The sequence below is a fragment of the Ranitomeya imitator genome, chromosome 2, assembly GCF_032444005.1.
Source record: "Ranitomeya imitator isolate aRanImi1 chromosome 2, aRanImi1.pri, whole genome shotgun sequence".
In the NCBI taxonomy this organism is placed as follows: Eukaryota; Metazoa; Chordata; class Amphibia; order Anura; family Dendrobatidae; genus Ranitomeya; species Ranitomeya imitator.
Window position 1 is genome coordinate 377,224,720 of NC_091283.1, and position 24,138 is coordinate 377,248,857.

General features: G+C 46.1%; 1 protein-coding gene across 1 annotated transcript in view; it reads left to right on the forward strand.

The window, feature by feature from the left end:
• The window catches only part of LOC138664029 (zinc finger protein 182-like), an 82,192-nt gene that overhangs the window by 42,158 nt on the left and 15,896 nt on the right, over window positions 1-24,138 (forward strand). Inside the window, exon 7 of the mRNA XM_069750436.1 lies at window positions 16,813-22,680. Coding sequence (XP_069606537.1) covers window positions 16,813-18,338 — 1,526 coding nt within the window. The 3' untranslated portion in view covers window positions 18,339-22,680. The remainder of the gene's footprint in view (window positions 1-16,812; window positions 22,681-24,138) is intronic.

Sequence of the window (24,138 nt, forward strand, 5' to 3'; positions counted from 1 at the left end):
CCTCACCAGGAAGAAGCTACCCCACATCGTCAACTGGACAGATGGCTGTGAGGGGGCCTTCCAGGCGTTGAAAACCGCACTGTGCAACGCTCCTGTGTTGAAAGCAGTCGACCTTCCTTGGTACAGACTGACGCCAGCCTTTGGCCTTGCTGTTGTGCTCAGCCAGGTTGACTGGGAGGACCAAGAGCACCCCGTGTTGTACCTGAGCCGGAAACTTTTGCCGAGGGAAGTAGTCAACTGTTGTGAATTCCGTTCTGGAGCTCCCTCCTGTGGTTGCTAATGGTATTTTTGTGAGTTCTGCCCTTGGGCTCCCTCTCGTGGTTTCGAGTGGAACTGCTGCTCCTTTAGGTAGCTGTAGCAGCTGCCTTCACTAATCGCCTTGCCTGGGATTGCTATTTAAACCTGCTCTGGGCGTTAGTCCATGCCTGCTGTCAATGTTCTTGGTTGGATTTGGTTCTCTCCTTGGAATTTTCATATGGCCAGTCCTTGTCTGCAAAAGATAAGTTTTTGCTAGTTTTTGTTTGTCCATTTGTTTGGACTCTATTGCTTTGCAATTATGTCTCTTTTTGTCCAGCTTGTCACTATGTCTTATTCAGGCTAGCTGGAAGCTCTGGGAAAGCAGATTTGCCCCTCCACACCGTGAGTCGGTGTGGAGTTCATTTTTGTAAACTCTGCGTGGATTTTGTAGTTTTTATACTGACCGCACAGTATCCTTTTCTCTGTGTGTATCTAGTTTAGTATTGGCCTCCTTTGCTGAATTCTGATTTCATTTCTGAGTACGTCATTTCCCTCTCCATTCACAGTCAATATTTGTGGGGGGCTATCTTTCCTTTTGGGGGTTTTCTCTGAGGCAAGATAGCTTTCTATTTCCTTCTTTAGGGGTAGTTATTTCTTAGGCTGTGAATAGGTGTCTAGGGAGAGTCAGGAACATCCCACGGCTATTTCTAGTGTTGTTGTTAGGATTAGGGACTGCGGTCAGTAGAGATACCACCTTCTCAGAGCTCGCTCCATGTTGCGTTTTAGCCACCAGGTCATATCAGTGTGGCCTCTTAACCACCAGGTCATAACAGTACAGCAGGCCAGAAATGAATTAAATGCATCTCAAGAGAAGGAAAATAAAGTTCTGAACCATTTTTTTTTCTGTGCTCTGTTCTGTCTTTTTTTTCCCTCTTGATATCTGGGTGGTGCTGGATATATGCTCTGGTATGGAGGTTCAGAGTTTGTTTTCCCGTGTGGATCAACTTGCTGCAAGAGTCCAGAGTATCCAAGATTATATTGTCCAGACTCCAGCTTTAGAGCCTAGAATTCCTACTCCTGATTTGTTTTTTGGGGACAGATCCAAGTTTTTGAACTTTAAAAATAGCTGCAAATTGTTTTTTGCTTTGAAACCTCGTTCTTCTGGTGATCCTATTCAGCAGGTAAAAATCATTATATCCTTACTGCGTGGTGATCCTCAAGACTGGGCTTTTGCTCTTGAAACAGGGGATCCGGCTTTGTTGAGTGTGGATGCATTTTTTCAAGCGCTCGGATTGTTGTATGACAAACCTAACTCAGTAAAGCATGCTGAGAAAACACTGTTGGCCCTGTGTCAGGGTCAAGAAGCGGCAGAGTTATACTGCCAGAAATTTAGAAAATGGTCTGTGGAATGAAGAGGCTCTGGCTGCTATTTTCAGAAAAGGTCTTTCTGAAACCCTTAAAGATGTTATGGTGGGCTTTCCTACGCCTACCGGTTTGAGCGAATCTATGTCTCTAGCCATTCAGATTGATCGGCGCTTGCGTGAGGGCAAGGTGGTGCACCATATGGCAGTATCCTCTGAGCAAAGTCCTGACTCTATGCAATGTGATAGGATTTTGACTAGAGCAGAAAGACAGAAATTCAGACGTCAGAATGGCCTGTGTTTTTACTGTGGTGATTCTGCTTATGCAATTTCTGATTGCCCTAAGCGTACTAGGAGGGTTCCTGGGTCTGTTACCATTAGTACTGTACAGCCTAAATTTCTCTTGTCTGTTACCCTTCTCTGTTATGGCATTTGTGGATTCTGGCGCTGCCCTGAACTTAATGGACTTAGGATTTGCCAAGCGCTGTGGTTTTTCCTTGGAGCCTTTGCAGAGTCCTATTCCCTTGAGGGGGATTGATGCTACGCCATTGGCCAAGAATAAACCTCAGTATTGGACTCAGTTAACCATGTACATGGCTCCAGCACATCAGGAAAATATTCGCTTTTTGGTGTTGCATAATTTGCATGATGTTGTTGTGCTGCGTTTTCCATGGTTACAGGTACATAACCCAGTGCTGGATTGGAGATCTATGTCTGTAACTGGTTGGGGTTGTCAGGGGATACATAGTGATATTTCTTTGATGTCCATTTCCTCGTCCCCTTCTTCTGAAGTTCCTGAGTTTTTGTCGGATTTCCAGGATGTATTTGATGAGCCCAAGTCCAGTTCTCTGCCTCCTCATAGGGACTGCGATTGTGCCATTAATTTGATTCCTGGCTGTAAGTTCCCTAAGGGCCGACTTTTCAATTTGTCTGTGCCAGAGCATGCCGCTATGCGGAGTTATGTAAAGGAGTCCTTGGAGAAGGGGCATATTTGCCCGTCTTCGTCACCGTTGGGAGCGGGATTTTTTTTTGTTGCCAAGAAGGATGGCTCCTTGAGACCCTGTATAGATTATCGCCTTCTCAATAAGATCACTGTCAAATTCCAGTACCCTTTACCTTTACTTTCTGATTTGTTTGCTCGGATTAAGGGTGCCAGTTGGTTTACTAAAATCGACCTTCGAGGGGCGTATAATCTCGTGCGTATTAAACAAGGTGATGAATGGAAAACAGCATTTAATACGCCCGAAGGCCATTTTGAATATCTTGTGATGCCATTCGGGCTCTCTAATGCTCCATCGGTATTTCAGTCCTTTATGCATGATACCTTCCGGAATTATCTGGATAAATTCATGATTGTTTATTTGGATGATATTTTGGTTTTCTCCGATGATTGGGAGTCTCATGTAAAGCAGGTTAGGATGGTATTTCAGGTCCTTTGTGCTAATGCGTTGTTTGTGAAGGGGTCTAAGTGCCTCTTTGGAGTTCAGAAGGTTTCTTTTTTGGGTTTCATTTTTTCCCCCTCGGCTATTGAAATGGACCCTGTTAAAGTCCAGGCCATTCATGATTGGACTCAACCTACATCTGTAAAGAGCCTTCAGAAATTTTTGGGCTTTGCCAATTTTTATCGCTGCTTTATTGCTAATTTTTCTAGTGTGGTGAAGCCTCTGACCGATTTGACGAGGAAGGGCGCTGATGTGGTGAATTGGTCCTCTGCGGCTGTTGAGACCTTTCAGGAGCTTAAACGTCTTTTACTTCTGCCCCTGTGTTGCGTCAGCCAGATGTTTCTCTCCCTTTTCAGGTTGAGGTTGATGCTTCTGAGATTGGGGCAGGGGCTGTTTTGTCTCAGAGAAATTCTGATGGCTCTTTGATGAAACCGTGTGCTTTCTTCTAAAGAAAGTTTTCGCGGGGCGTGGCCTAGCGAGCGATGTGAGCGGACGTGCGACGGATCTCTCTCCCCGCACCGCTCCTAAATCCTCACCCTTGAAGGCGCCGCCGAGCGCCGAAAACCGGGCGGAGTTGCTCCGCAGGACCCCTGGGCACGGAGGAGAGTGCCGGAGGCAGTGAGAGGAGAAGAGCGGCGATGCCGCGCAGAAGACAGTCAGCGCCCGCGGCTGGCGCGAAATTCCAAGATGGCGCCGTGGCAGAGGAGGAGGCGGCCAGAGCCGGCACCGCATACCGCCGGAGGCTTGAGGTAATCGCCCGGCTGGAGCGGTTTGCCCGGACGGATGAGGGGGGTGCCCTGCTGCTGGGCCCTGAAGGGCCAGATGAGGAGGAAGTCCCGCAGAGGCAGAAGAGAGGAGGGGATGACACCCTCAGTGTGGTGGAGGAGCAGCTTTCTCCAGGGAAGAGGCAGGAGATGCACGAGACAACTAACATGTCACCCACCGCCAGTCCAGTGCAGGCTAAGGACTCTGAGGGTGCGCAGAAATCAAACGTGGGGGAACCTACACTGCAGGACATTTTCTCAGTCGTTATACACTGCAAATCTGCCCTGGCTGCGCTGAACCTAAGGGTGGACGATTTAACAGTTGAAATGAAGTCCCTTAATTCTGCTATGCGTAAAGTGGAGAAAAGAGGGGAGGTGGTGGAGGAGCGCGTGGGCAGTGTGGAAGATCAGACAAATGAACTGTTGAAAAGAGAAAAGAGATACATTCAGCGCATTGCAGAACTGGAATTTAAAACAGATGACCTGGAAAACCGTTCCCGTAGGAACAATCTAAGAATAATTGGGGTGCCGGAGAAGGTGGAGGGGAATAATCCTACGGAATACATTGAGGCATGGCTCAAAAACTCGGTGGGAGGAGCAGACCTTACCAACCACTTTTCCGTGGAAAGGGCCCATAGAGTCCCCACCCGGCCCCTGCCGCCTGGATTCCCCCCTCGAGCTCTGCTGGCAAAAATTTTGGACTATCGGGATCGGGAAACCCTACTAAGGAAGGCCAGGATCAGTGACGGACTGAGCATAGACAGAAATCGGATCTCCATTTATCCGGACTACTCGGCATCGGTGCAGAAACTGAGAATGAGGTTCGGCGAGGTCAAGAGGCGGCTCCGAGACCTGGACCTAAAATATTCGATGTTATACCCGGCTAAGCTCAGGGTGGTGGCGCTGGACCGTGTTCATTTTTTCCAGAACCCGGAGGAGGCTATGCACTGGCTAGATACCAATACTAAGAAAATTGGCGTGGATCGGAGCCAATGAGACTGACGCTGAGACTTCGTCACTCATTTGTTTATACCCCCTGATGGTGATTTTTGAACTTGTTTTGTTTCTTTAGACAGAATGCACCCAAAAGTTTGAAATAGTGTGCTCGGCGGCGCAAAGAATATTTCATGTTGTTAGCGGTGGGAGGGGGAGAGATGGACTGCAAGGGGCTCAGTTCTAGGTTGTATCAAGAGCTCTCAGTTCTCATACAGAGAAAGAAAGTTTGTACTAGTTGAATTCTATTGAGTTTTAGATGGGGAAGTTGGGGAAGGGTGATGGGAGGGGGTGGGGCGGTGCCGGGGGAGACATGAAGGAGACTGCTCTAACTCATTGTTTTTTCTCTAGAAAATGGGAGGGGACGTTAATATTATAAGCTGGAATGTTAGGGGGTTAGCGGACGCCACTAAGCGCGCGGCAATATTTCAGTATCTACTGAAACAGAGGCCCTCGGTGATCTGCCTGCAAGAAACCCACCTAGTGGAGGAAAAAGTTGATATGTTACAGAAACGGTGGGTGCGCAAGGCGTATCATTCTACGTTCTCTAGTTATGCAAGGGGAGTGTCAGTCTTAATTCACACTAATACCCCATTTGAGGAAGTTGAGGTTAAAATTGATACGGATGGTCAATACGTTTTGCTAGTGTGTAAAATCTTTAACCGTTTAATGTGCATAGTATCATTGTATATACCTCCGCCATACTCTGGAAGGAAGATCCAGGACATATTGGAGGCTATAAGAGGTTGGGATGGGATCCCCATTCTGGTGGTGGGTGATGTAAACAATATAGCAAATGACCATTGGGACAAGAGTAACCACGCATCACAGCGCAGGGACGGTAATGACACTCCCTTTGGTAACTATCTCAGAGAAATTGGTTGGATTGATTTATGGAGGGTTCGCAATGCCAATACATATTCCTATTCCTGTTACTCGACTACATATGGCTCGATGTCAAGAATTGATGTTGCCTTGGGTAACGATAGGATGAACGAACTGTTAAACGGGGTGGAATATAATCCCAGGATTTTATCAGACCATAGCCCTGTTCGGGTCTCTCTAAAGTTGTCAGGTCAGGATGGTTTGAGGAGGGTGGGTTGGAAAATTCACCCAGTCTAGCGTTATACGCAGATGATATATTGCTCTTCTTGGAAGATTCGGGGGAGTCCCTGACGGGCGGAGGCCATTATTGAAGAATTTGGGAGCTACTCTGGCCTGAGAATCAATTGGGAAAAGTCCAATATGATGTTAGTAGATGGGGATTATGAGAATAGTGTTATGAGGGAATCTCATGCAAAGTTGAGGTTGGTGGATAAATTTAAATATCTGGGGATTCAGATCGCGTTACCTCTGACGAGTTTTGAGGAACTAAATTTGGCGCCACTATTGCGGAAGATACGTATTAAGGTTCAGGCGTGGAAAAAGTTACACTTATCGGTCATTGGTAGAATAAATCTAATAAAGATGATTGTGATGCCGCAACTTCTCTACGTGCTGCACAACTCCCCTATATGGATATCGCAGAATAGATTTTGGAGGATTAGATCTCTGTTTGGCGAGCTGATTTGGGGCGGGAAAAGTCCTAGATTTAAACAGGAAATTCTACAAAGACCAAAGACGGAGGGGGGAGTGGCACTGCCCAACCCATGGTTATACTTTTTGGCTTCACAATGTCAGCATTTTAGGGGATGGGGTGTGGAATCGGGTTGGGAGCGGACACCCTGCAGTCTGAGGAAACTGATTGGGTCAAGGGTACTAGTTGAGGGTTTGGAGGGTGGGCATTTCCGAGAGAAGGGTACTAAATTCTGCACTGTTAGGCTCATCCATAAGGTTTGGGACAAAGTTAAAGGAATTAGGGGTGTGAGGGCACTTACTAGGTTTTCGCCCATATGGAATAATTGTCTCTTGCAGGAGTTTAGACAGATGGAGGGAGCGGGAATCTCTCGGATAAGCCAAGTCTTGCACCAAGGTAGAATTAAGAACTTCGAAACATTACAGGAGGAATTTCAGCTGCCAAGCTCTGAACTGTACCAATATAACCGCATCTCTCATGCATATCGGGCACAATGTAAGAAGGGGCCTATGGAGATCCAGGTGGATCTAATGCTAGATTTTATCCTCATAGGGGAAGGCACGAAGGGGGTGATCTCAGGAATATATGAATTCCTTCTATTTTCCTTTTTAGAGGGGCACCCTATCAGAGCTAGAGCAAAGTGGGAGGCAGACTTGGGGGTGATTGACGGCGATCAGTGGGACTCAATATTGGAATACGTGCCCAGGATCTCGATGAGTGAGCCTGGGAGGCTGTCACAGCTGTTGGTCATTCATAGGGCTTATAGAACTCCGGACATGTTGTATAAAGCTGGTCTAAGACCTAACTCCGAATGCCCTAGGTGCTCGCAGTCCGAGGCGGGTATCCTAGATATGATGTGGCAGTGCCCCAGGTTGTCCTCGTTTTGGATCGTGGTGCTAAATAAAGTGGGACTAACATACAAATGTTCGATACCACGGGATCCTTTGGTATGCATATTGGGTTACGTAGAGGAGATTGTAACTGATAACTCGTACAAAACAGTTATTGTGAGATTGCTGTTTATTGCTCGAAAGTTGATCGCTAAGTTTTGGATAAGGGTAGAGCCACCAACGAGAAGAGATTTCATGACACAAGTGGACTATATCGTGGCATTGGAGAAGAGCATTTATTCTAAAAGAAACAAGATGGACCTTTTCAACAAGTTGTGGAATCCTTGGCTCGAGTCGACGTGATCTGGAGATTGTTTTCTAGCTTTTTGGGTACTCTGCCCCCGTGGGAGCAGTATTGACATGACACCTTCTTGTTCTTGGTTAAGGATAGACGTTTGGGAGGATCGGAGTGGTTCTTGTTGGGTCTCCGGGGGTGGGGGGGAGAAGAGGGGAGGGAGGCTGGTTTGGGATTAAAAAGTTTATTGAAAATGCAGAACATATGTATGTACTGTTTACAGCAATGTAATCTACTTATATTTTTCTTACTGTTTAATAAAAATATTTGATTAAAAAAAAGAAAGTTTTCGCCTGCTGAGCGTAATTATGATGTCGGCAATCGGGAGCTGTTGGCTATGAAGTGGGCATTTGAGGAGTGGCGACATTGGCTTGAGGGAGCCAAGCATCGCGTGGTGGTCTTGACTGATCACAAGAATCTGATTTACCTCGAGTCTGCTAAGCGGTTGAATCCTAGACAGGCTCGGTGGTCTCTGTTTTTCTCACGTTTTGATTTTGTGGTCTCGTATATTCCGGGTTCTAAGAATGTGAAGCCTGATGCCCTTTCTAGGAGTTTTTTGCCTGATTCTCCGGGAGTTCTTGAGCCGCCTGGGATCCTCAAGGAGGGGGTGATTCTTTCTGCCATCTCCCCTGATTTGCGGCGGGTACTTCAGGAGTTTCAGGCTGATAAACCTGACCGCTGTCCTGTGGGGAAATTGTTTGTTCCTGATAGATGGACTAGTAGGGTAATTTCTGAGGTTCATTGTTCGGTGTTGGCTGGTCACCCTGGGATTTTCGGTACCAGAGATTTGGTGGCTAGGTCCTTTTGGTGGCCTTCTTTGTCGCGGGATGTGCGTTCGTTTGTGCAGTCCTGTGGGACCTGTGCTCGGGCTAAGCCTTGCTGATCCCGTGCCAGCGGTTTGCTTTTGCCTTTGCCTATTCCTGAGAGGCCCTGGACGCATATTTCCATGGATTTTATTTCTGATCTTCCTGTCTCTCAGAACATGTCTGTCATCTGGGTGGTTTGTGACCGGTTTTCTAAGATGGTCCATTTGGTGCCGTTGCCTAAGTTGCCTTCCTCCTCTGATTTGGTTCCATTATTTTTTCAGCATGTGGTTCGTTTGCATGGTATTCCGGAGAATATTGTGTTTGACAGAGGTTCCCAGTTCGTTTCTAGGTTTTGGCGGTCCTTTTGTGCTAGAATGGGCATTGATTTGTATTTTTCTTCAGCATTCCATCCTCAGACAAATGGCCAAACGGAGCGAACCAATCAGACCTTGGAAACCTATTTGAGATGCTTCGTGTCTGCTGATCAGGATGATTGGGTGACCTTTTTGCCGTTGGCCGAGTTTGCCCTTAATAATCGGGCTAGTTCGGCCACCTTGGTTTCGCCTTTTTTTTGTAACTTTGGTTTTCATCCTCGTTTTTCTTCAGGGCAGCTTGAGCCTTCTGACTGTCCTGGTGTGGATTCCGTGGTGGACAGGTTGCAGCAAATTTGGACTCATGTGGTGGACAATTTGACGTTGTCTCAGGAAAAGGCTCAGCGTTTTGCTAACCTTCGTCAGTGTGTTGGTTCCCGGCTTCGTGTTGGTGATTTGGTCTGGTTGTCTTCTCGTCATGTTCCTATGAAGGTTTCTTCCCCTAAGTTCAAGCCTCGCTTTATTGTGCCTTAAAAGATTTCTGAAATTATCAATCCAGTGTCTTTTCGTTTGGCCCTTCCAGCTTCCTTTTCCATTCATAATGTGTTCCATAGAACCTTGTTGCGGAGATATGTGGTACCTATGGTTCCCTCCGTTGATCCTCCTGCTCCGGTGTTGGTTGAGGGGGAATTGGAATATGTGGTGGAGAAGATTTTGGATTCTCGTTTTTCGAGGCGGAAGCTTCAGTATCTGGTCAAGTGGAAAGGTTATGGCCAGGAGGATAATTCTTGGGTTGTTGCCTCCGATGTTCATGCTGCCGATTTGGTTCGTGCTATCCATTTGGCTAGTCCTGATCGGCCTGGGAGCTCTGGTGAGGGTTCGGTGACCCCTCCTCAAGGGGGTGTACTGTTGTAAATTCCGTTCTGGAGCTCCCTCCTGTGGTTGCTAATGGTATTTTTGTGAGTTCTGCCCTTGGGCTCCCTCTCGTGGTTTCGAGTGGAACTGCTGCTCCTTTAGGTAGCTGTAGCAGCTGCCTTCACTAATCGCCTTGCCTGGGTTTGCTATTTAAACCTGCTCTGGGCTTTAGTCCATGCCTGCTGTCAATGTTCTTGGTTGGATTTGGTTCTCTCCTTGGAATTTTCATATGGCCAGTCCTTGTCTGCAAAAGATAAGTTTTTGCTAGTTTTTGTTTGTCCATTTGTTTGGACTCTATTGCTTTGCAATTACCGTATATACTCGAGTATAAGCCGAGATTTTCAGCCCAAATTTTTGGGCTGAAAGTGCCCCTCTCGGCTTATACTCGAGTCACGGTGGGTGGCAGGGTCGGCGGGTGAGAGGGGGTTGGGCGCTGAGGCATACTTACCTGCTTCCAGCGATCCTGGCGCTCCCCCTGCAGTCCCACGGTCTTCTGTGCTGCAGCTCTTCCCCTCTTCAGCAGTCACATGGGACCGCTCATTAGAGAAATGAATATGGACTCCACTCCCATAGGGGTGGAGCCGCCTATTCATTTCTCTAATCAGCGGTGCTGGTGACCGCTGATAGAGGAAGAGGCTGCAGCACCGAAGACCAGCTGTGAAGGGGAAGGAGCCGGACGTCGGGACCAGGTAAGTATGTCATATTTACCTGTCCCCGTTCCAGCCGCCGGGCGTCGCTCCATCTTCCCGGCGTCTCTGCGCTCTGACTGTTCAGGTCAGAGGGCGCGATGACGCATATAGTGTGCGCGGCGCCCTCTGCCTGATCATTCAGTGCGGAGAGTCGCCGGGACCGGACGCTGGGAGCTGCAAGCAAGAGAGGTGAGTATCTGTTTTTTTTTTTTTGTTTTTTTTTATTGCAGCAGCAGCAGCAATGGCACAGATATATGTGGAGCATCTATGGGGAAATATGAACGGAGCAGAGCACTGTATGGGGCACAGCTATGGGGCAGTATGAACGGTGCAGAGCACTATATGGGGCACAGATATGGGGAAATATGAACGGTGCAGAGCACTATGTGGCACAGCTATGGGGCAAAATGAACGGTGCAGAGCACTATATGGGGCACAGATATGGGGAAATATGAACGGTGCAGAGCACTATATGGCAGCTATGGGGAAATATGAACGGTGCAGAGCACTATATGGCACAGCTATGGGGAAATATGAACGGTGCAGAGCACTATATGGCACAGCTATGGGGAAATTTGAACGGTGCAGAGCACTATATGGCACAGCTATGGGGCAATATGAACGGTGCAGAGCACTATATGGCACAGCTATGGGGCAATATGAACGGTGCAGAGCACTATATGGCAGAGCTATAGGGCAATATGAATGGTGCAGAGCACTATATGGCAGAGCTATGGGACAATATGAACGGTGCAGAGCACTATATGGCACAGCTATGGGGCAATAATGAACAGTGCAGAGCACTATGTGGCACAGCTATAGGGCAGTATGAACGGTGCAGAGCACTATATGGGGCACAGCTATGGGGCAATATGAACGGTGCAGAGCACTATATGGCAGAGCTATGGGGCAGTATGAACGGTGCAGAGCACTATATGGCAGAGCTATGGGGAAATATGAATGGTGCAGAGCACTATATGTCAGCTATGGGGCAATATGAACGGTGCAGAGCACTATATGGGGCACAGATATGGGACAATATGAACAGTGCAGAGCACTATATGGCAGAGCTATGGGACAATATGAACGGTGCAGAGCACTATATGGCAGAGCTATGGGGAAATATGAACGGTGCAGAGCACTATATGGCAGACCTATGGGGCAATATGAATGGTGCAGAGCACTATATGGGGCACAGATATGGGACAATATGAACGGTGCAGAGCACTATATGGCAGAGCTATGGGGCAATATGAACGGTGCAGAGCACTATATGGGGCACAGATATGGGACAATATGAACGGTGCAGAGCACTATATGGCACAGCTATGGGACAATATGAACGGTGCAGAACACTATATGGCAGAGCTATGGGGCAATATGAACGGTGCAGAGCACTATATGGGGCACAGCTATGGGACAATATGAACGGTGCAGAGCACTATATGGCACAGCTATGGGGCAATATGAACGGTGCAGAGCACGATATGGGGCACAGCTATGGGACAATATGAACGGTGCAGAGCACTATATGGGGCACAGCTATGGGACAATATGAACGGTGCAGAGAACTATATGGCACAGCTATGGGACAATAATGAACGGTGCAGAGCACTATATGGGGCACAGCTATGGGACAATAATGAACGGTGCAGAGCACTATATGGCACAGCTATGGGGAAATATGAACGGTGCAGAGCACTATATGGCAGCTATGGGGAAATATGAACGGTGCAGAGCACTATATGGCAGCTATGGGGAAATATGAACGTGCAGAGCACTATATGGCAGACCTATGGGGCAATATGAATGGTGCAGAGCACTATATGGGGCACAGATATGGGACAATATGAACGGTGCAGAGCACTATATGGCACAGCTATGGGACAACATGAACGGTGCAGAGCACTATATGGCAGAGCTATGGGGCAATATGAACGGTGCAGAGCACTATATGGGGCACAGATATGGGACAATATGAACGGTGCAGAGCACTATATGGCACAGCTATGGGGAAATATGAATGGTGCAGAGCACTATATGGCACAGCTATGGGGAAATATGAACGGTGCAGAGCACTATATGGCACAGCTATGGGGAAATTTGAACGGTGCAGAGCACTATATGGCACAGCTATGGGGAAATAATGAACGGTGCAGAGCACTATATGGCACAGCTATGGGGAAATAATGATCTATTTTTATTTTTGAAATTCACCGGTAAATGCTGCATTTCCACCCTAGGCTTATACTCGAGTCAATAAGTTTTCCCAGTTTTTTGTGGCAAAATTAGGGGGGTCGGCTTATACTCGGGTCGGCATATACTCGAGTATATATGGTATGTCTCTTTTTGTCCAGCTTGTCACTATGTCTTATTCAGGCTAGCTGGAAGCTCTGGGAAAGCAGATTTGCCCCTCCACACCGTGAGTCGGTGTGGAGTTCATTTTTGAAAACTCTGCGTGGATTTTGTAGTTTTTATACTGACCGCACAGTATCCTTTTCTCTCTATCTAGTTTAGTATTGGCCTCCTTTGCTGAATTCTGATTTCATTTCTGAGTACGTCATTTCCCTCTCCATTCACAGTCAATATTTGTGGGGGGCTATCTTTCCTTCTGGGGGTTTTTACTGAGGCAAGATAGCTTTCTATTTCCTTCTTTAGGGGTAGTTATTTCTTAGGCTGTGAGAGGTGTCTAGGGAGAGTCAGGAACATCCCACGGCTATTTCTAGTGTTGTTGTTAGGATTAGGGACTGCGGTCAGTAGAGATACCACCTTCTCAGAGCTCGCTCCATGTTGCGTTTTAGCCACCAGGTCATATCAGTGTGGCCTCTTAACCACCAGGTCATAACAGCCAACTCCACCATCGAGAAGGAGTGCCTGGCCATAGTCTGGGCCCTGCAGCGCTTGCAGCCCTACTTGTACGGTCGCACCTTCACCGCGGTGACCGACCACAACCCTCTGCGCTGGCTAAACGCCATGTGTGGAACCAACGGCAGGTTGCTACGCTGGAGCCTTGCCCTTCAGCAGCTTGACTTCACCATTGAACACAAAACGGGCAGGGAACATGGAAATGCAGATGGACTGTCCCCCCAGGGTGAACCTACTGAGGTGCGCATGGAGGCATACCGTGGGGTTCTGCCTCCGTAGCGCACACCAAAAGGGGGAGGTGTCACGATATTGTATGAAATATCATATAAGTTTAGTTTCTCTTGTCAGCCCAGGATGTGGGATAAAAAAAAACCCTTCCCTTTCACTCAGGCAAGACCTTGCCTTGCCAATGTATGTGGGGGAGTTTTATTGAATAGAGGAATTTACGACCGGCATAGCTGCATTGGAAAGCTTTGCCAGCTAGAACTGGATTAGAAGATTCTAGAATCCATGAGGGTCCTTTGTTCTGTTATTGTAAGATATTAGGCAAACGGTTTAAGATAGGAGAATAATAAATACATATTTGGAATCTCCCTCGGTGGATCTGTCAACCGCTGTAAACATGAGCTTCTATCTCCATCAGGTTAAAAAGTTTGGATTTCTCTGTAATTATGCATCACAAATAGGACATATTTGATCTCATTAGAATGCCCACGTTAATACGAGATGAATGCTGTTTGTTATGATTATGACATGTTCTGTAGCGGAGATACAGCCATTAGAGTAACTTGTGTTAGAGTTACCAAGACTGAAGAATGAGGAGGGCGATCTTAACTCAGCCCTTTCTGTGATGTCACAGGCTGCAGGTTATAAGTTTCTGGCAGGCTTCCAGCAGTCAGTTTTTTACCTGAAGAGCCCTGACTGCAAGTCCTAATGCACTGGGACGTATGGGAACTCCACTAGCCTGGTTGCCTGCAATGCTCTGAACACATGTAAGTGTTGCTTTCTCATGTTATTCCCTGTTTTTTTATAATTACCTTGTACATATTTGCAATTGTCTCCTTTTGTAACATCCTTGTAATATTTTTCTATAAACACTGCCTAAACTTTACGGAGTATAATATTTAATACTAGTTCGTTCTTCCTGTTCTAAAACGTACCCCTGTCTCCTGAAGGGAATTACGCTACTGTTTTGGGTTAGCTTCGGACCCGTTTAATCGAAGCTGGTGGCAGCAATACCGTGTGCAGGCCTTTGGGTTTCAATGTAGCGACTGCGGCGTTGATAATTATTGTTCCTGCCTGAGCGGGAGTAGTTTATCACGTCGCTGCAGCGTGCCCAATAGCTAGTAGATAGCAGGCAGCCTTTCTGGCGACTAATCACCCTAGGTGCAGTACCTAATCTGACCTGACAGAAAGGGGGGCGCCAGAGAGCTGCAAGGTTTAAGTGGAACTGTAAGCGGGATACACATAAATCCCTGCAGTTCGTGGTATATTGAAGAGCAGTGGGATACCTAAAATAAGCCCCTGCAGTAAACTAAGAGGTCAATAGCCTTGTGTGTGTTTTTTTTGTTCATCGCATTGTAGCAGTGGAGGGATAGCTAAGATAAGCCCCCTGCACATGTGATAGCCGTCTGTTGGCCTAAAGTCACCCCGATCCGTGACGTAGGGGTGACGGTCACGGTGTGAATCCGTGACATATTGGTGGCAGCGGTCAGGAATCTCTGTGGGGTTCATGACAGATTTGGACTTACACAGAGACCCCTAGGCTTGAAGCCCAGTGTTACCTGCTGTTCTGTGGAGGAAGATGGGAGGAAGAATAGACAGATAACCGTGTCAGAACCAAGAGGCCAGAGAAAATACTAACTCAGGAGACATAGGAGTAGTCAGTAAACAGGCTGGGGTCACAACAGGAAACAAATACACAAGCCAGGAGCTGAGCACGAGGACTGAACTAGAGGGGAGATCAAGGCTGTATCTGGCAGATTCCGGCAATATGCTTCAAGCTGTAGTAAGGTGTGGTGGTTTTGAAGTCCAACTCTGATTGTCCAAGGTGTTGGCAATCTCAGACGGACATATTGCATATGCTTTGGCATTGTCCCAGATTGTCCTCCTATTGGATTGTAGTGTTGAACTGCATTGGAGTGGTGTATGGGTGCGTTATCCCTAGGGATCCGTTGATATGTATATTAGGGTATGTGGAGGAAATATTAACTGACAATACGACTAAAATTGTAATTGCAAGATTATCGTTTGCTGCAAGTAAACTGATTGCAAAATATTGGGTTAGAGAGGAGCCTCTGTCCAGACGCGAATTCATTGCTCAAACGAACCACATAACTGAGCTTGAGAAAAGCATTTACACCAGGAGGGACGAGCTAGATTTCTTCCATAAATTATGGCAGCCGTGGTTGGATAGGATTAATGTTATACCAGTATATAGTATTATAGAATACAACTTATGGTAAACTGGAACTCTGTTTGATATTGTCAACTATGGATGAATTATTGTTTGCTCCTGATATCATCTCCATCGGGGAGGTTAATTTACTGTAAAACATAAAATGAGTATGAATTGAACATGTGATCTGTTGTAAATCTTGTTATCGTTAATACAAATTTATCTGATAAAAAATGTTTGGTGCTTTCCAATTGGCTAAAGCAGGGAAGAGATTACTGCAGCTGAATACACACACACCTATTCTGCCGACTGGATGGTACTACAGATACCAGGCACCCTAATCTTAGTGGCTGGGAAGAGCCTGCACCGCTAAGAGCTTCTGATTCCAACCCCACCTCTGTTACTAGCATCGCCTGCAGAATTAGTAAGCCGCGTCTGGTGTCCGAAGCAGACATTGCAGGAGCAGATCGCAGAGGAGATGGGGCACACCATTTGCAGAATCTCTAATATGACAAAATTGCAGAAAACCAGATCTGATGAAATCCCTATAAAGTGACTCCATTTTGTAAATTATAACCCTCAATAAATTAATCTATAGAAATAGTGACTATTTTTACTGCACTGCAGTTTCCAGATGTTGGAAAGTGAAAATTGCAAATATCCCAAGTTATTACCCAACACATAGTGCCGAGATTGTGCTTCAGGAGATACACATGCCGTAAAATAAGTGGTTTCTTCTCACTATAGTAATGCCAAAAGCATGGATGCTTAGGCTGGGTTCCCATTGCGTTATGGGCCGCGTTTAACGGACAGCGTTGCACGGCGAAATTAACGCCGTGCAACGCGTCCGTTAACGCGCCAATTGAAGGCAATGGGAACGCGCTACACTAGCGCGTGCCATGTTCGGCACGCGCTAGCGATGCGCCGGTGATTCCAAGCAGCGTCCGCGGCGTGCCCGCGGTCCGTTCCCCGCTCTCGCAGATCGGGGATCTGCGAGAGCGGGGACGTTACCGCGACCCCGAACCGCGGCCCCATAGAAAACATTGCGTTAGTGCAATCCGTTTAGCGCTAGCGGATTGCGCTAACGCAATGTGACCCTAGCCTTAATGTGGTTTTGAGCACAGTCTAGTAAACTGTCATTGTCTTTGTGAATAATTCAATAATTTTGCATAACTTGCCATTTTTACAGACCGTTTAAGTAGAAATTTTCAAGAATATAGAATTCAAGGATATTTTATTCTAAAATAATAATTGGTTTTATTCTTGGCAGATGACCATAGCAGGAAATCAGCAGGACAGCTGACATCTTCAATGTTTAAATCAGATAATCTTGAGATCCCACAGGATACAATTGAAGTGAATGCCATTACTCCAAATATACCATCATCCCTTCACGGCAAAGATCTGTCATCTGATCATTTGGAACAAGTCCTGTCTTCTGATTCATTACCGACTACTAAGGAAAATCAAAGTCACAAAATAAGCATTAAAAATCCAACTGCTCCTAAAACAATGAAGACATTTTCATTTTCAGAATATGGAAATAGTTTTCCCCTAGAAAAGTCATTTCTCAAGCAACAAAAACTTCACAAAGCAGACAATAGATTTTCTTGTTCCAAGTGTGGGAGATGTTTTAACCAGAAATCAGATTTTGTCATTCACCAGAGAATTCACACAGGGGAGAAGCCTTTTTCCTGTTCAGAATGTGGGAAATGTTTTATTCGGAAAGCGCAGCTTGTTACGCACCAAAGAACTCACACAGGAGAGAAGCCTTTTTCCTGTTCAGAATGTGGGAAATGTTTTAACCACAAAGCGTATCTTGTTAGCCACCAGAAAACCCACACAGGGGAGAAGCCGTTTTCCTGTTCAGAATGTGGGAAATGTTTTAACCAGAAATCGAATCTTGTTATCCACCAGAAAACCCACACAGGGGAGAAGCCTTTTTCATGTTCAGAATGTGAGAAATGTTTTAACCAGAAAGTGAATCTTGTTAGCCACCAGAAAACCCACACTGGGGAGAAGCCTTTTTCCTGTTCAGAATGTGGGAAATGTTTTAACCAGAAATCAAGTCTTGTTAGCCACCAGAAAACCCACACAAGGGAGAAGCCTTTTTCCTGTTCAGAATGTGGGAAATGTTTTATTCGGAAAGCGCAGCTTGTTACCCACCAAAGAACTCACACAGGAGAGAAGCTTTTTTCCTGTCCCGAATGTGGGAAATGTTTTAACCAGAAATCGAGTTTTGTTAGCCACCAGAAAACCCACACAGGGGAGAAGCCTTTTTCCTGTTCAGAATGTGGGAAGTGTTTTATTCGGAATTCGCAGCTTGTTACCCACCAAAGAACTCACACAGGAGAGAAGCCTTTTTCCTGTTCAGAATGTGGGAAATATTTTCGAGCTAAATCATTTCTTGTCATACATCATAGATCTCACACAGGGGAGAAGCTGTTTTCCTGTTCAGAATGTGGGAAATGTTTTAACCAGAAAGCGAATCTTGTTAGCCACCAGAAAACCCACACAGGGGAGAAGCCTTTTTCATGTTCAGAATGTGGGAAATGTTTTAACCACAAAGCGAATCTTGTTAGCCACCAGAAAACCCACACAGGGGAGAAGCCTTTTTCCTGTTCAGAATGTGGGAAATGTTTTAGCCAGAAATCGAATCTTGTTAGCCACCAGAAAACCCACACAGGGGAGAAGCCGTTTTCCTGTTCAGAATGTGAGAAATGTTTTGTGAAGAAATCATCTCTTTCTATCCACCAAAGAATTCACACAGGGAAGAAGCTTTATTTAAGTTCTTAATTGTTTTTACATAGTCATATACAAGTGCTTCTAACTAAATTAGAATATTATCAAAAAGTTAATTTATTTCAGTTCTTCAATGCAAAAAATTAAACTCTTATATTAGTCATTACAGAGTGATCTATCTCAAGCGTTTATTTCTGTTGATGACTATATCCTATAGCCAATGAAAACCCAAAGTCATTATGTCAGTAAATTAGAGTAAAAACACCTGCAGTGGCTTCCTAAACGTTCAAAAAAGGTCCCTTAGTCTGTTTCAGTAGGCTCCACAATCATGAGGAAGACTGCTCACTGGACAGATGTCTAGAAGGCAGTCATTGACACACTCCAGAAGGAGGATAAGACACTGTAAAATATTAGTAATTCAATAATAAAAAAATATAGATTACTTAACATATGCAGGTTCTAACTAGCAAATAGATACTCTGTATATTGAGGGACTGAGTTATTCTGAGGATTTTGGCCGATACGTCTGTTCTCTGTCAGAACTATAGGGCTTGTAGCGTGGCTAAAGGTCATGTGATTAATGGACGGTATGTATCGCAGAGGTGGGTGGCCTTGTGATGGAAGCCTGGGTATGTTTTGCTCAAGCAGATCTACTGCTGAGGGATTTGTTTACATTGGGAAGGCTTCCAGGTGATTGGAGAGATGGGTGGGTTCAGTCACCTACAAACCCACCCTAAGAGGCGTGTTTGAATACCTAAGATGGTTTTGTGTTGAAGGACCTGTGGTGATGTCACACTCACCTGACTGGCCATGTGACAGGTATCTGGGTGTGGTTACACTTATGTAAAGAGGTGTGTGTAGCCCATGTGGTGAGTGTGTTTGGGAGTCTGCAAGAGTGGACAGACTTCCATGTGTCCTGGCTGGACACTGCAGAGTGGCCTGTGTGTTGGACGGTTCCAAGTGGGGACAGACGTCCTGAACAGCACACAGAGACCATATTTAGGCTGGAGAGCCTACGTGCTGGACATGGCACAGCCTGTATGCCTACAGGTCTGAGAGAGAGCGGAGCTCTAATATGGACATTGAGGATTCAACTGTCTGAAGTAAGACTGTTTACCTGTTGTTCCTGTTGCTATGTGGTTTATGGAGCAATAAACCTGTGAACTTTTAAAGAAATGTGCCTCCAGAGTGTCATCCGCCGCACCTGAGCGAGTACAATCCCTACAATTGGTGTTTCGAATGCGGGCAACGATCCAAGCAGCACATGTTGCAGCGCTGGCTGGTCTGAGCCAGAGGAGTGGACGATCTTGACAACCGTGAGTAAATACTGATCGGGATCAGTGAGAACTGCTGTTTTAGGATACCTCTGAGGAGAAGAGGGATCCGGGAACCTGTGTGGCAGGCACCAACAGGTAACGGACAGGTGTCCGTGTGTACTGACCGGGGTCAGAGTGGAAGAAAACAGAGACAGTGCGTCTGGGCATCTCTGAGGCTGAGGGGTGTCCAGAAACCCGTGAAGTTGCCAATGGGTGATGGTCTGAAAACCGTGTATTGTACTGACCGGGGTCAGTGAAAAACTGTTTTTGGGCTATGTTAAAGCCGGGTGTGTAACAGACCGTAGTCTGTGTGGTACTGACCAAGGTCAGTGAAAGACTGTGTTTTTTTTTTTCCTGTGAAGCACGTGTGCAGGTGCTTGCTGTGGACCGGCGAGTCCATTTATTTCTTTTTTTTTCTTCTGTGATCGACTTGCTGTGGCTCGGCGGGCCCACGAAGACTGAAGGCATCTGGCGGTAACTCGGCGGGGTTACGAAGTTTTGCTGTGGATCGACGGGCCCACGAAGTCCACGGTGCAGAGCCTTGTGAAGTGCAGTTGCAGCGAAAGAAAAAAAAAAAAAAGAGACCTTGCTGGTTTAGAGTGTGCAGACTCTTAAAGGGCCAGAGTCACATTGGTGTGCTATGCAAACTGGGGCCTGAGAGTACTGTGGGAAGTCCAAAGGGTGTACCCCAGAGTGGGGTGGTGTCCCTAAAAGTGGGGTGGAGTCCCAAAACGGAGCGGTAACCCCAAATAATTATGGTTGGCCAAAAAGGGGCTGGGTCTCAAAAGGGGGTAGTTGCCCAAAAGGGGGTGGAGTCGCTAAAAGGGGCGGTGGCCCTAAAGGAGAAAATGGTCCACAAGGGGGCGGTAACCCAAAAGGGGGTGGAGTCCAAAAAAGGGGTGGCGGTGAATGCACTGTTGGACTGTTGCCGGGTTCAGTGTTCGAACAGCACATGTTCAGAATATTGTACTGACTTTTTATCTGACAAGATGTCACAGAGCTGTTCTGTAGAAGTCAATGGAGTGTGTGTAACTGTACTTCTGGACTCGGGAGCCTGGTGACGCTGGTGAGCGCCACACTCCCTGTCTATCTGATTCCCAGAAGGAAGATGGAAGCCCACTGCATTCATGGGGTCGCTAGGGATTATCCGGTGTCCAGGGTAATCATTGAGACGCCCACGTTTATTGCCAGCCATGATGTACCTGTAGTCCCAGACTTGCCATTCCCTGTTGTAATAGCCCAGGACTTTGAAAGGTTTTGGGACTTGTGGGAGGAAAGGGGAGTGTCTGGTTGCTCAAAAAGGATCCAGAATGACCCTAAGGGAGCCCCACCACAACAGGCGGCTGTAGTGATTCCGGATTGTTTGATGTGTGAAAAGGAGATAGCGACACCTAAGGTCAATAGTCCAGAGTTCCGGGTGACTGGAAGAAAGTGTGGGTCTGACACGTGTTTAAATGGGGAATTGCTGTTCCAGGATGACAGAGTGAGAGGGGGTGATTCCTATTCAGACTGTGACTCGAGCATAAAGGGAAAGGAGTGCAGTAAGGAGGAGCCGAGTAAAAATCACAGATCTTCATCACGTCGCGGGGGCCGCAGAAAGGCGGGACAAGTTATAGACGGTATGTATCGCAGAGGTGGGTGGCCCTGTGATGGAAGCCTGGGTATGTTTTGATCAAGCAGATCTACTGCTGAGGGATTTGTTTACATTGGGAAGGCTTCCAGGTGATTGGAGAGATGGGTGGGTTCAGTCACCTACAAACCCACCCTAAGGCGTGTTTGAATACCTAAGATGGTTTTGTGTTGAAGGATCTGTGGTGATGTCACACTCACCTGACTGGCCATGTGACAGGTATCTGGGTGTGGTTACACTTATGTAAAGAGGTGTGTATAGCCAATGTGGTGAGTGCGTTTGGGAGTCTGCAAGAGTGGACAGACTTCCATGTGTCCTGGCTGGACACTGCAGAGTGGCCTGTGTGTTGGACGGTTCCAAGTGGGGACAGACGTCCTGAGCAGCACACAGAGACCATATTTAGGCTGGAGAGCCTACGTGCTGGACATGGCACAGCTTGTATGCCTACAGGTCTGAGAGAGAGCGGAGCTCTAATATGGACATTGAGGATTCAACTGTCTGAAGTAAGACTGTTTACCTGTTGTTCCTGTTGCTATGTGGTTTATGGAGCAATAAACCTGTGAACTTTTAAAGAAATGTGCCTCCAGAGTGTCATCCACCGCACCTGAGCGAGTACAATCCCTACAGGCTTTTGTCAATATGTGGCTATTTGGAGATAGTAAATGGTTCATAAAGGTCACAGGCTATATGCTTAAGCATTTCAAAATGAGGTAATATACAAATAACTAATATGCATATTCCGCAAGTTACTAGTGTTCTTCTAATATGGTAGAGGCTATGAACATAGCGGCAGATCATCTTATGTTGTTATGAGACAGGAAAAATAGAAACCAATGTAAGTCTATGGGTCAAAATAGTATATAAGCCGACCTAACTCTTGTTCAGGAGATCTCTCATACTTTAAGAAACTCCAACCCGGACCACATCAACTTCAAGACCATATGCAAGAACAACTGAATGCTTGTTTTCTCTTTTATAATCTAATACTTATTTTTGGATGCTATGAACTTTTCTTCATTTTTGTAATCATTTTTTGAATAAACATTACACAAGATTTGTTTTATCCACACAATTCAATATTGTGCTCCTTTCTATCCTCACTGTGCTCTTACTTTTAAAAAAAAAAAAAAAAGTAAGAAAGTGTTATTTTTTCTAATATTTTGGGGAGCCCAGCCAAATCTGATTTTTGTGCTATTTTGGGTGGATTCCTTTTGATTGCACACAGGTGGAGGAGAGCTCTGCTAAACACCTGTTGTTCAAGGTGCAGGAATTCCACTATTTCACGTCACAAGGATCAGACAGAGCCTACAGAGGAGTGAAGATTTGTGTCCCCAACCATAAAGAGCTACATGTGTCCCATCCAGACGGAGGTCTGAGGATTTCAGTAAAGACACAGAGGACCATCCATTGACGGTTGGATCAATCCAATAGAGGAAAAGACATTCCATAGGTGAGAAAATGGATTTTATTCATGATTATTCTAAGAAAAGTAATATAGAGTAGTTTGTTCATAGCCATACAGATTCACAATTATGGTCTAGTTTGTATAGCCAATGTGAAGCAGAGAATCTTAAAATTGATAAGAGGTTTTTCTCAGTAAAACAAGTTACAGAGAAAGCTTCAAAATGGAATGCACATGGTCCGAGTGTACAATAATTTAGTCTTTGAGAAAACTGAAACACAAACACATAAAGCATGTACTATCACACAAGACATTGGTCATACTGACACACAAGGTAACACACAAGAGTCTGACGGGGTTTACTTCGATTGTCCAAATTGTTTGATATTGTCAGAGCATAATGAACAATTGGAAGATCAAATTGATACTCGAGCAGAATTATTGTCCAAATTGCACCAAGATAAAAAAGCTTCTGTTGTTACACGATCAAACAAACAGGAAGACAATGCCGCTGCATCATTTGTACCAGACACACAAAATCCAGCTGTTTCAGTAGAAGATTTACAAGCAGATGAACTACAACAGAAAAAATTCCATGACAGAGCTGCACGCATTAATCTGAAAGTACATGATCAGTTAATGAAAATTGTAAAAGACATTCCAAACTTCAATGACAAGATGGATGCCTTTTATAGTGCGGACATTTTTTAATCAAACACAGATAAGTTCAATCTTAATGATGAACAAAAATATAAGATATTCAAAGTATGGTTACCCTCACATATGGGAACAAGGTTACAGACCACACCCAGATTAAATGATGATAAATTGACGCATAGCACAAAAGAAGACAGACTTAGACTATTATTATTATTATTTATTGTTATAGCGCCATTTATTCCATGGTGCTTTACATGTGAGGGGGGTAGTTGGAGCGCCCCCAGACACAGGGCCACGCGTTTCGGTACCGGGCCTCTCTGCTTCGGTTCTGAGGCGGTCACGGTGGCTAGACCCGGTCCGCGACCCTGCTAAGGGGCGTCCAGTAAAGGTAATAATGCAGTCTGTCAGAGGTTCGTGACGCCACCTGTGGTGTTCGGTCAGGGTGACCGACGCTGCTGTGGGGTCCGCTGGGGTGATGGAATGGCAGCTGGATGGTATACCTTCCCACAGGTGAAGTATGTCCCCAGGGCTTCCCAGTAAGGTGGATAGTGATGGTGTGAGGCGCAGTAAATAACGAGGACACAGGGTTGCAGTCTCTTTACCTCTTTACTGAAGGCTTCAGATCCTCAGTCCAGAGCACGTTCAACCGGGCTATCAGAGACCGGCCGGTCCGATGGGCACATCCAGAGTTTTCTTCGCAGATGGAAATCGTTGCCTACCAATAGCGCCTGTGTGTTTTAGTCCTACCCTGCTGAGCATTCGGAATAGTCCTCACAACTGCTGTTCTCGTTCGTTCGTTCTCTACAGCTTTCTCTCTTTCTCGTTCTTTGGTTCCAGATGTTACTA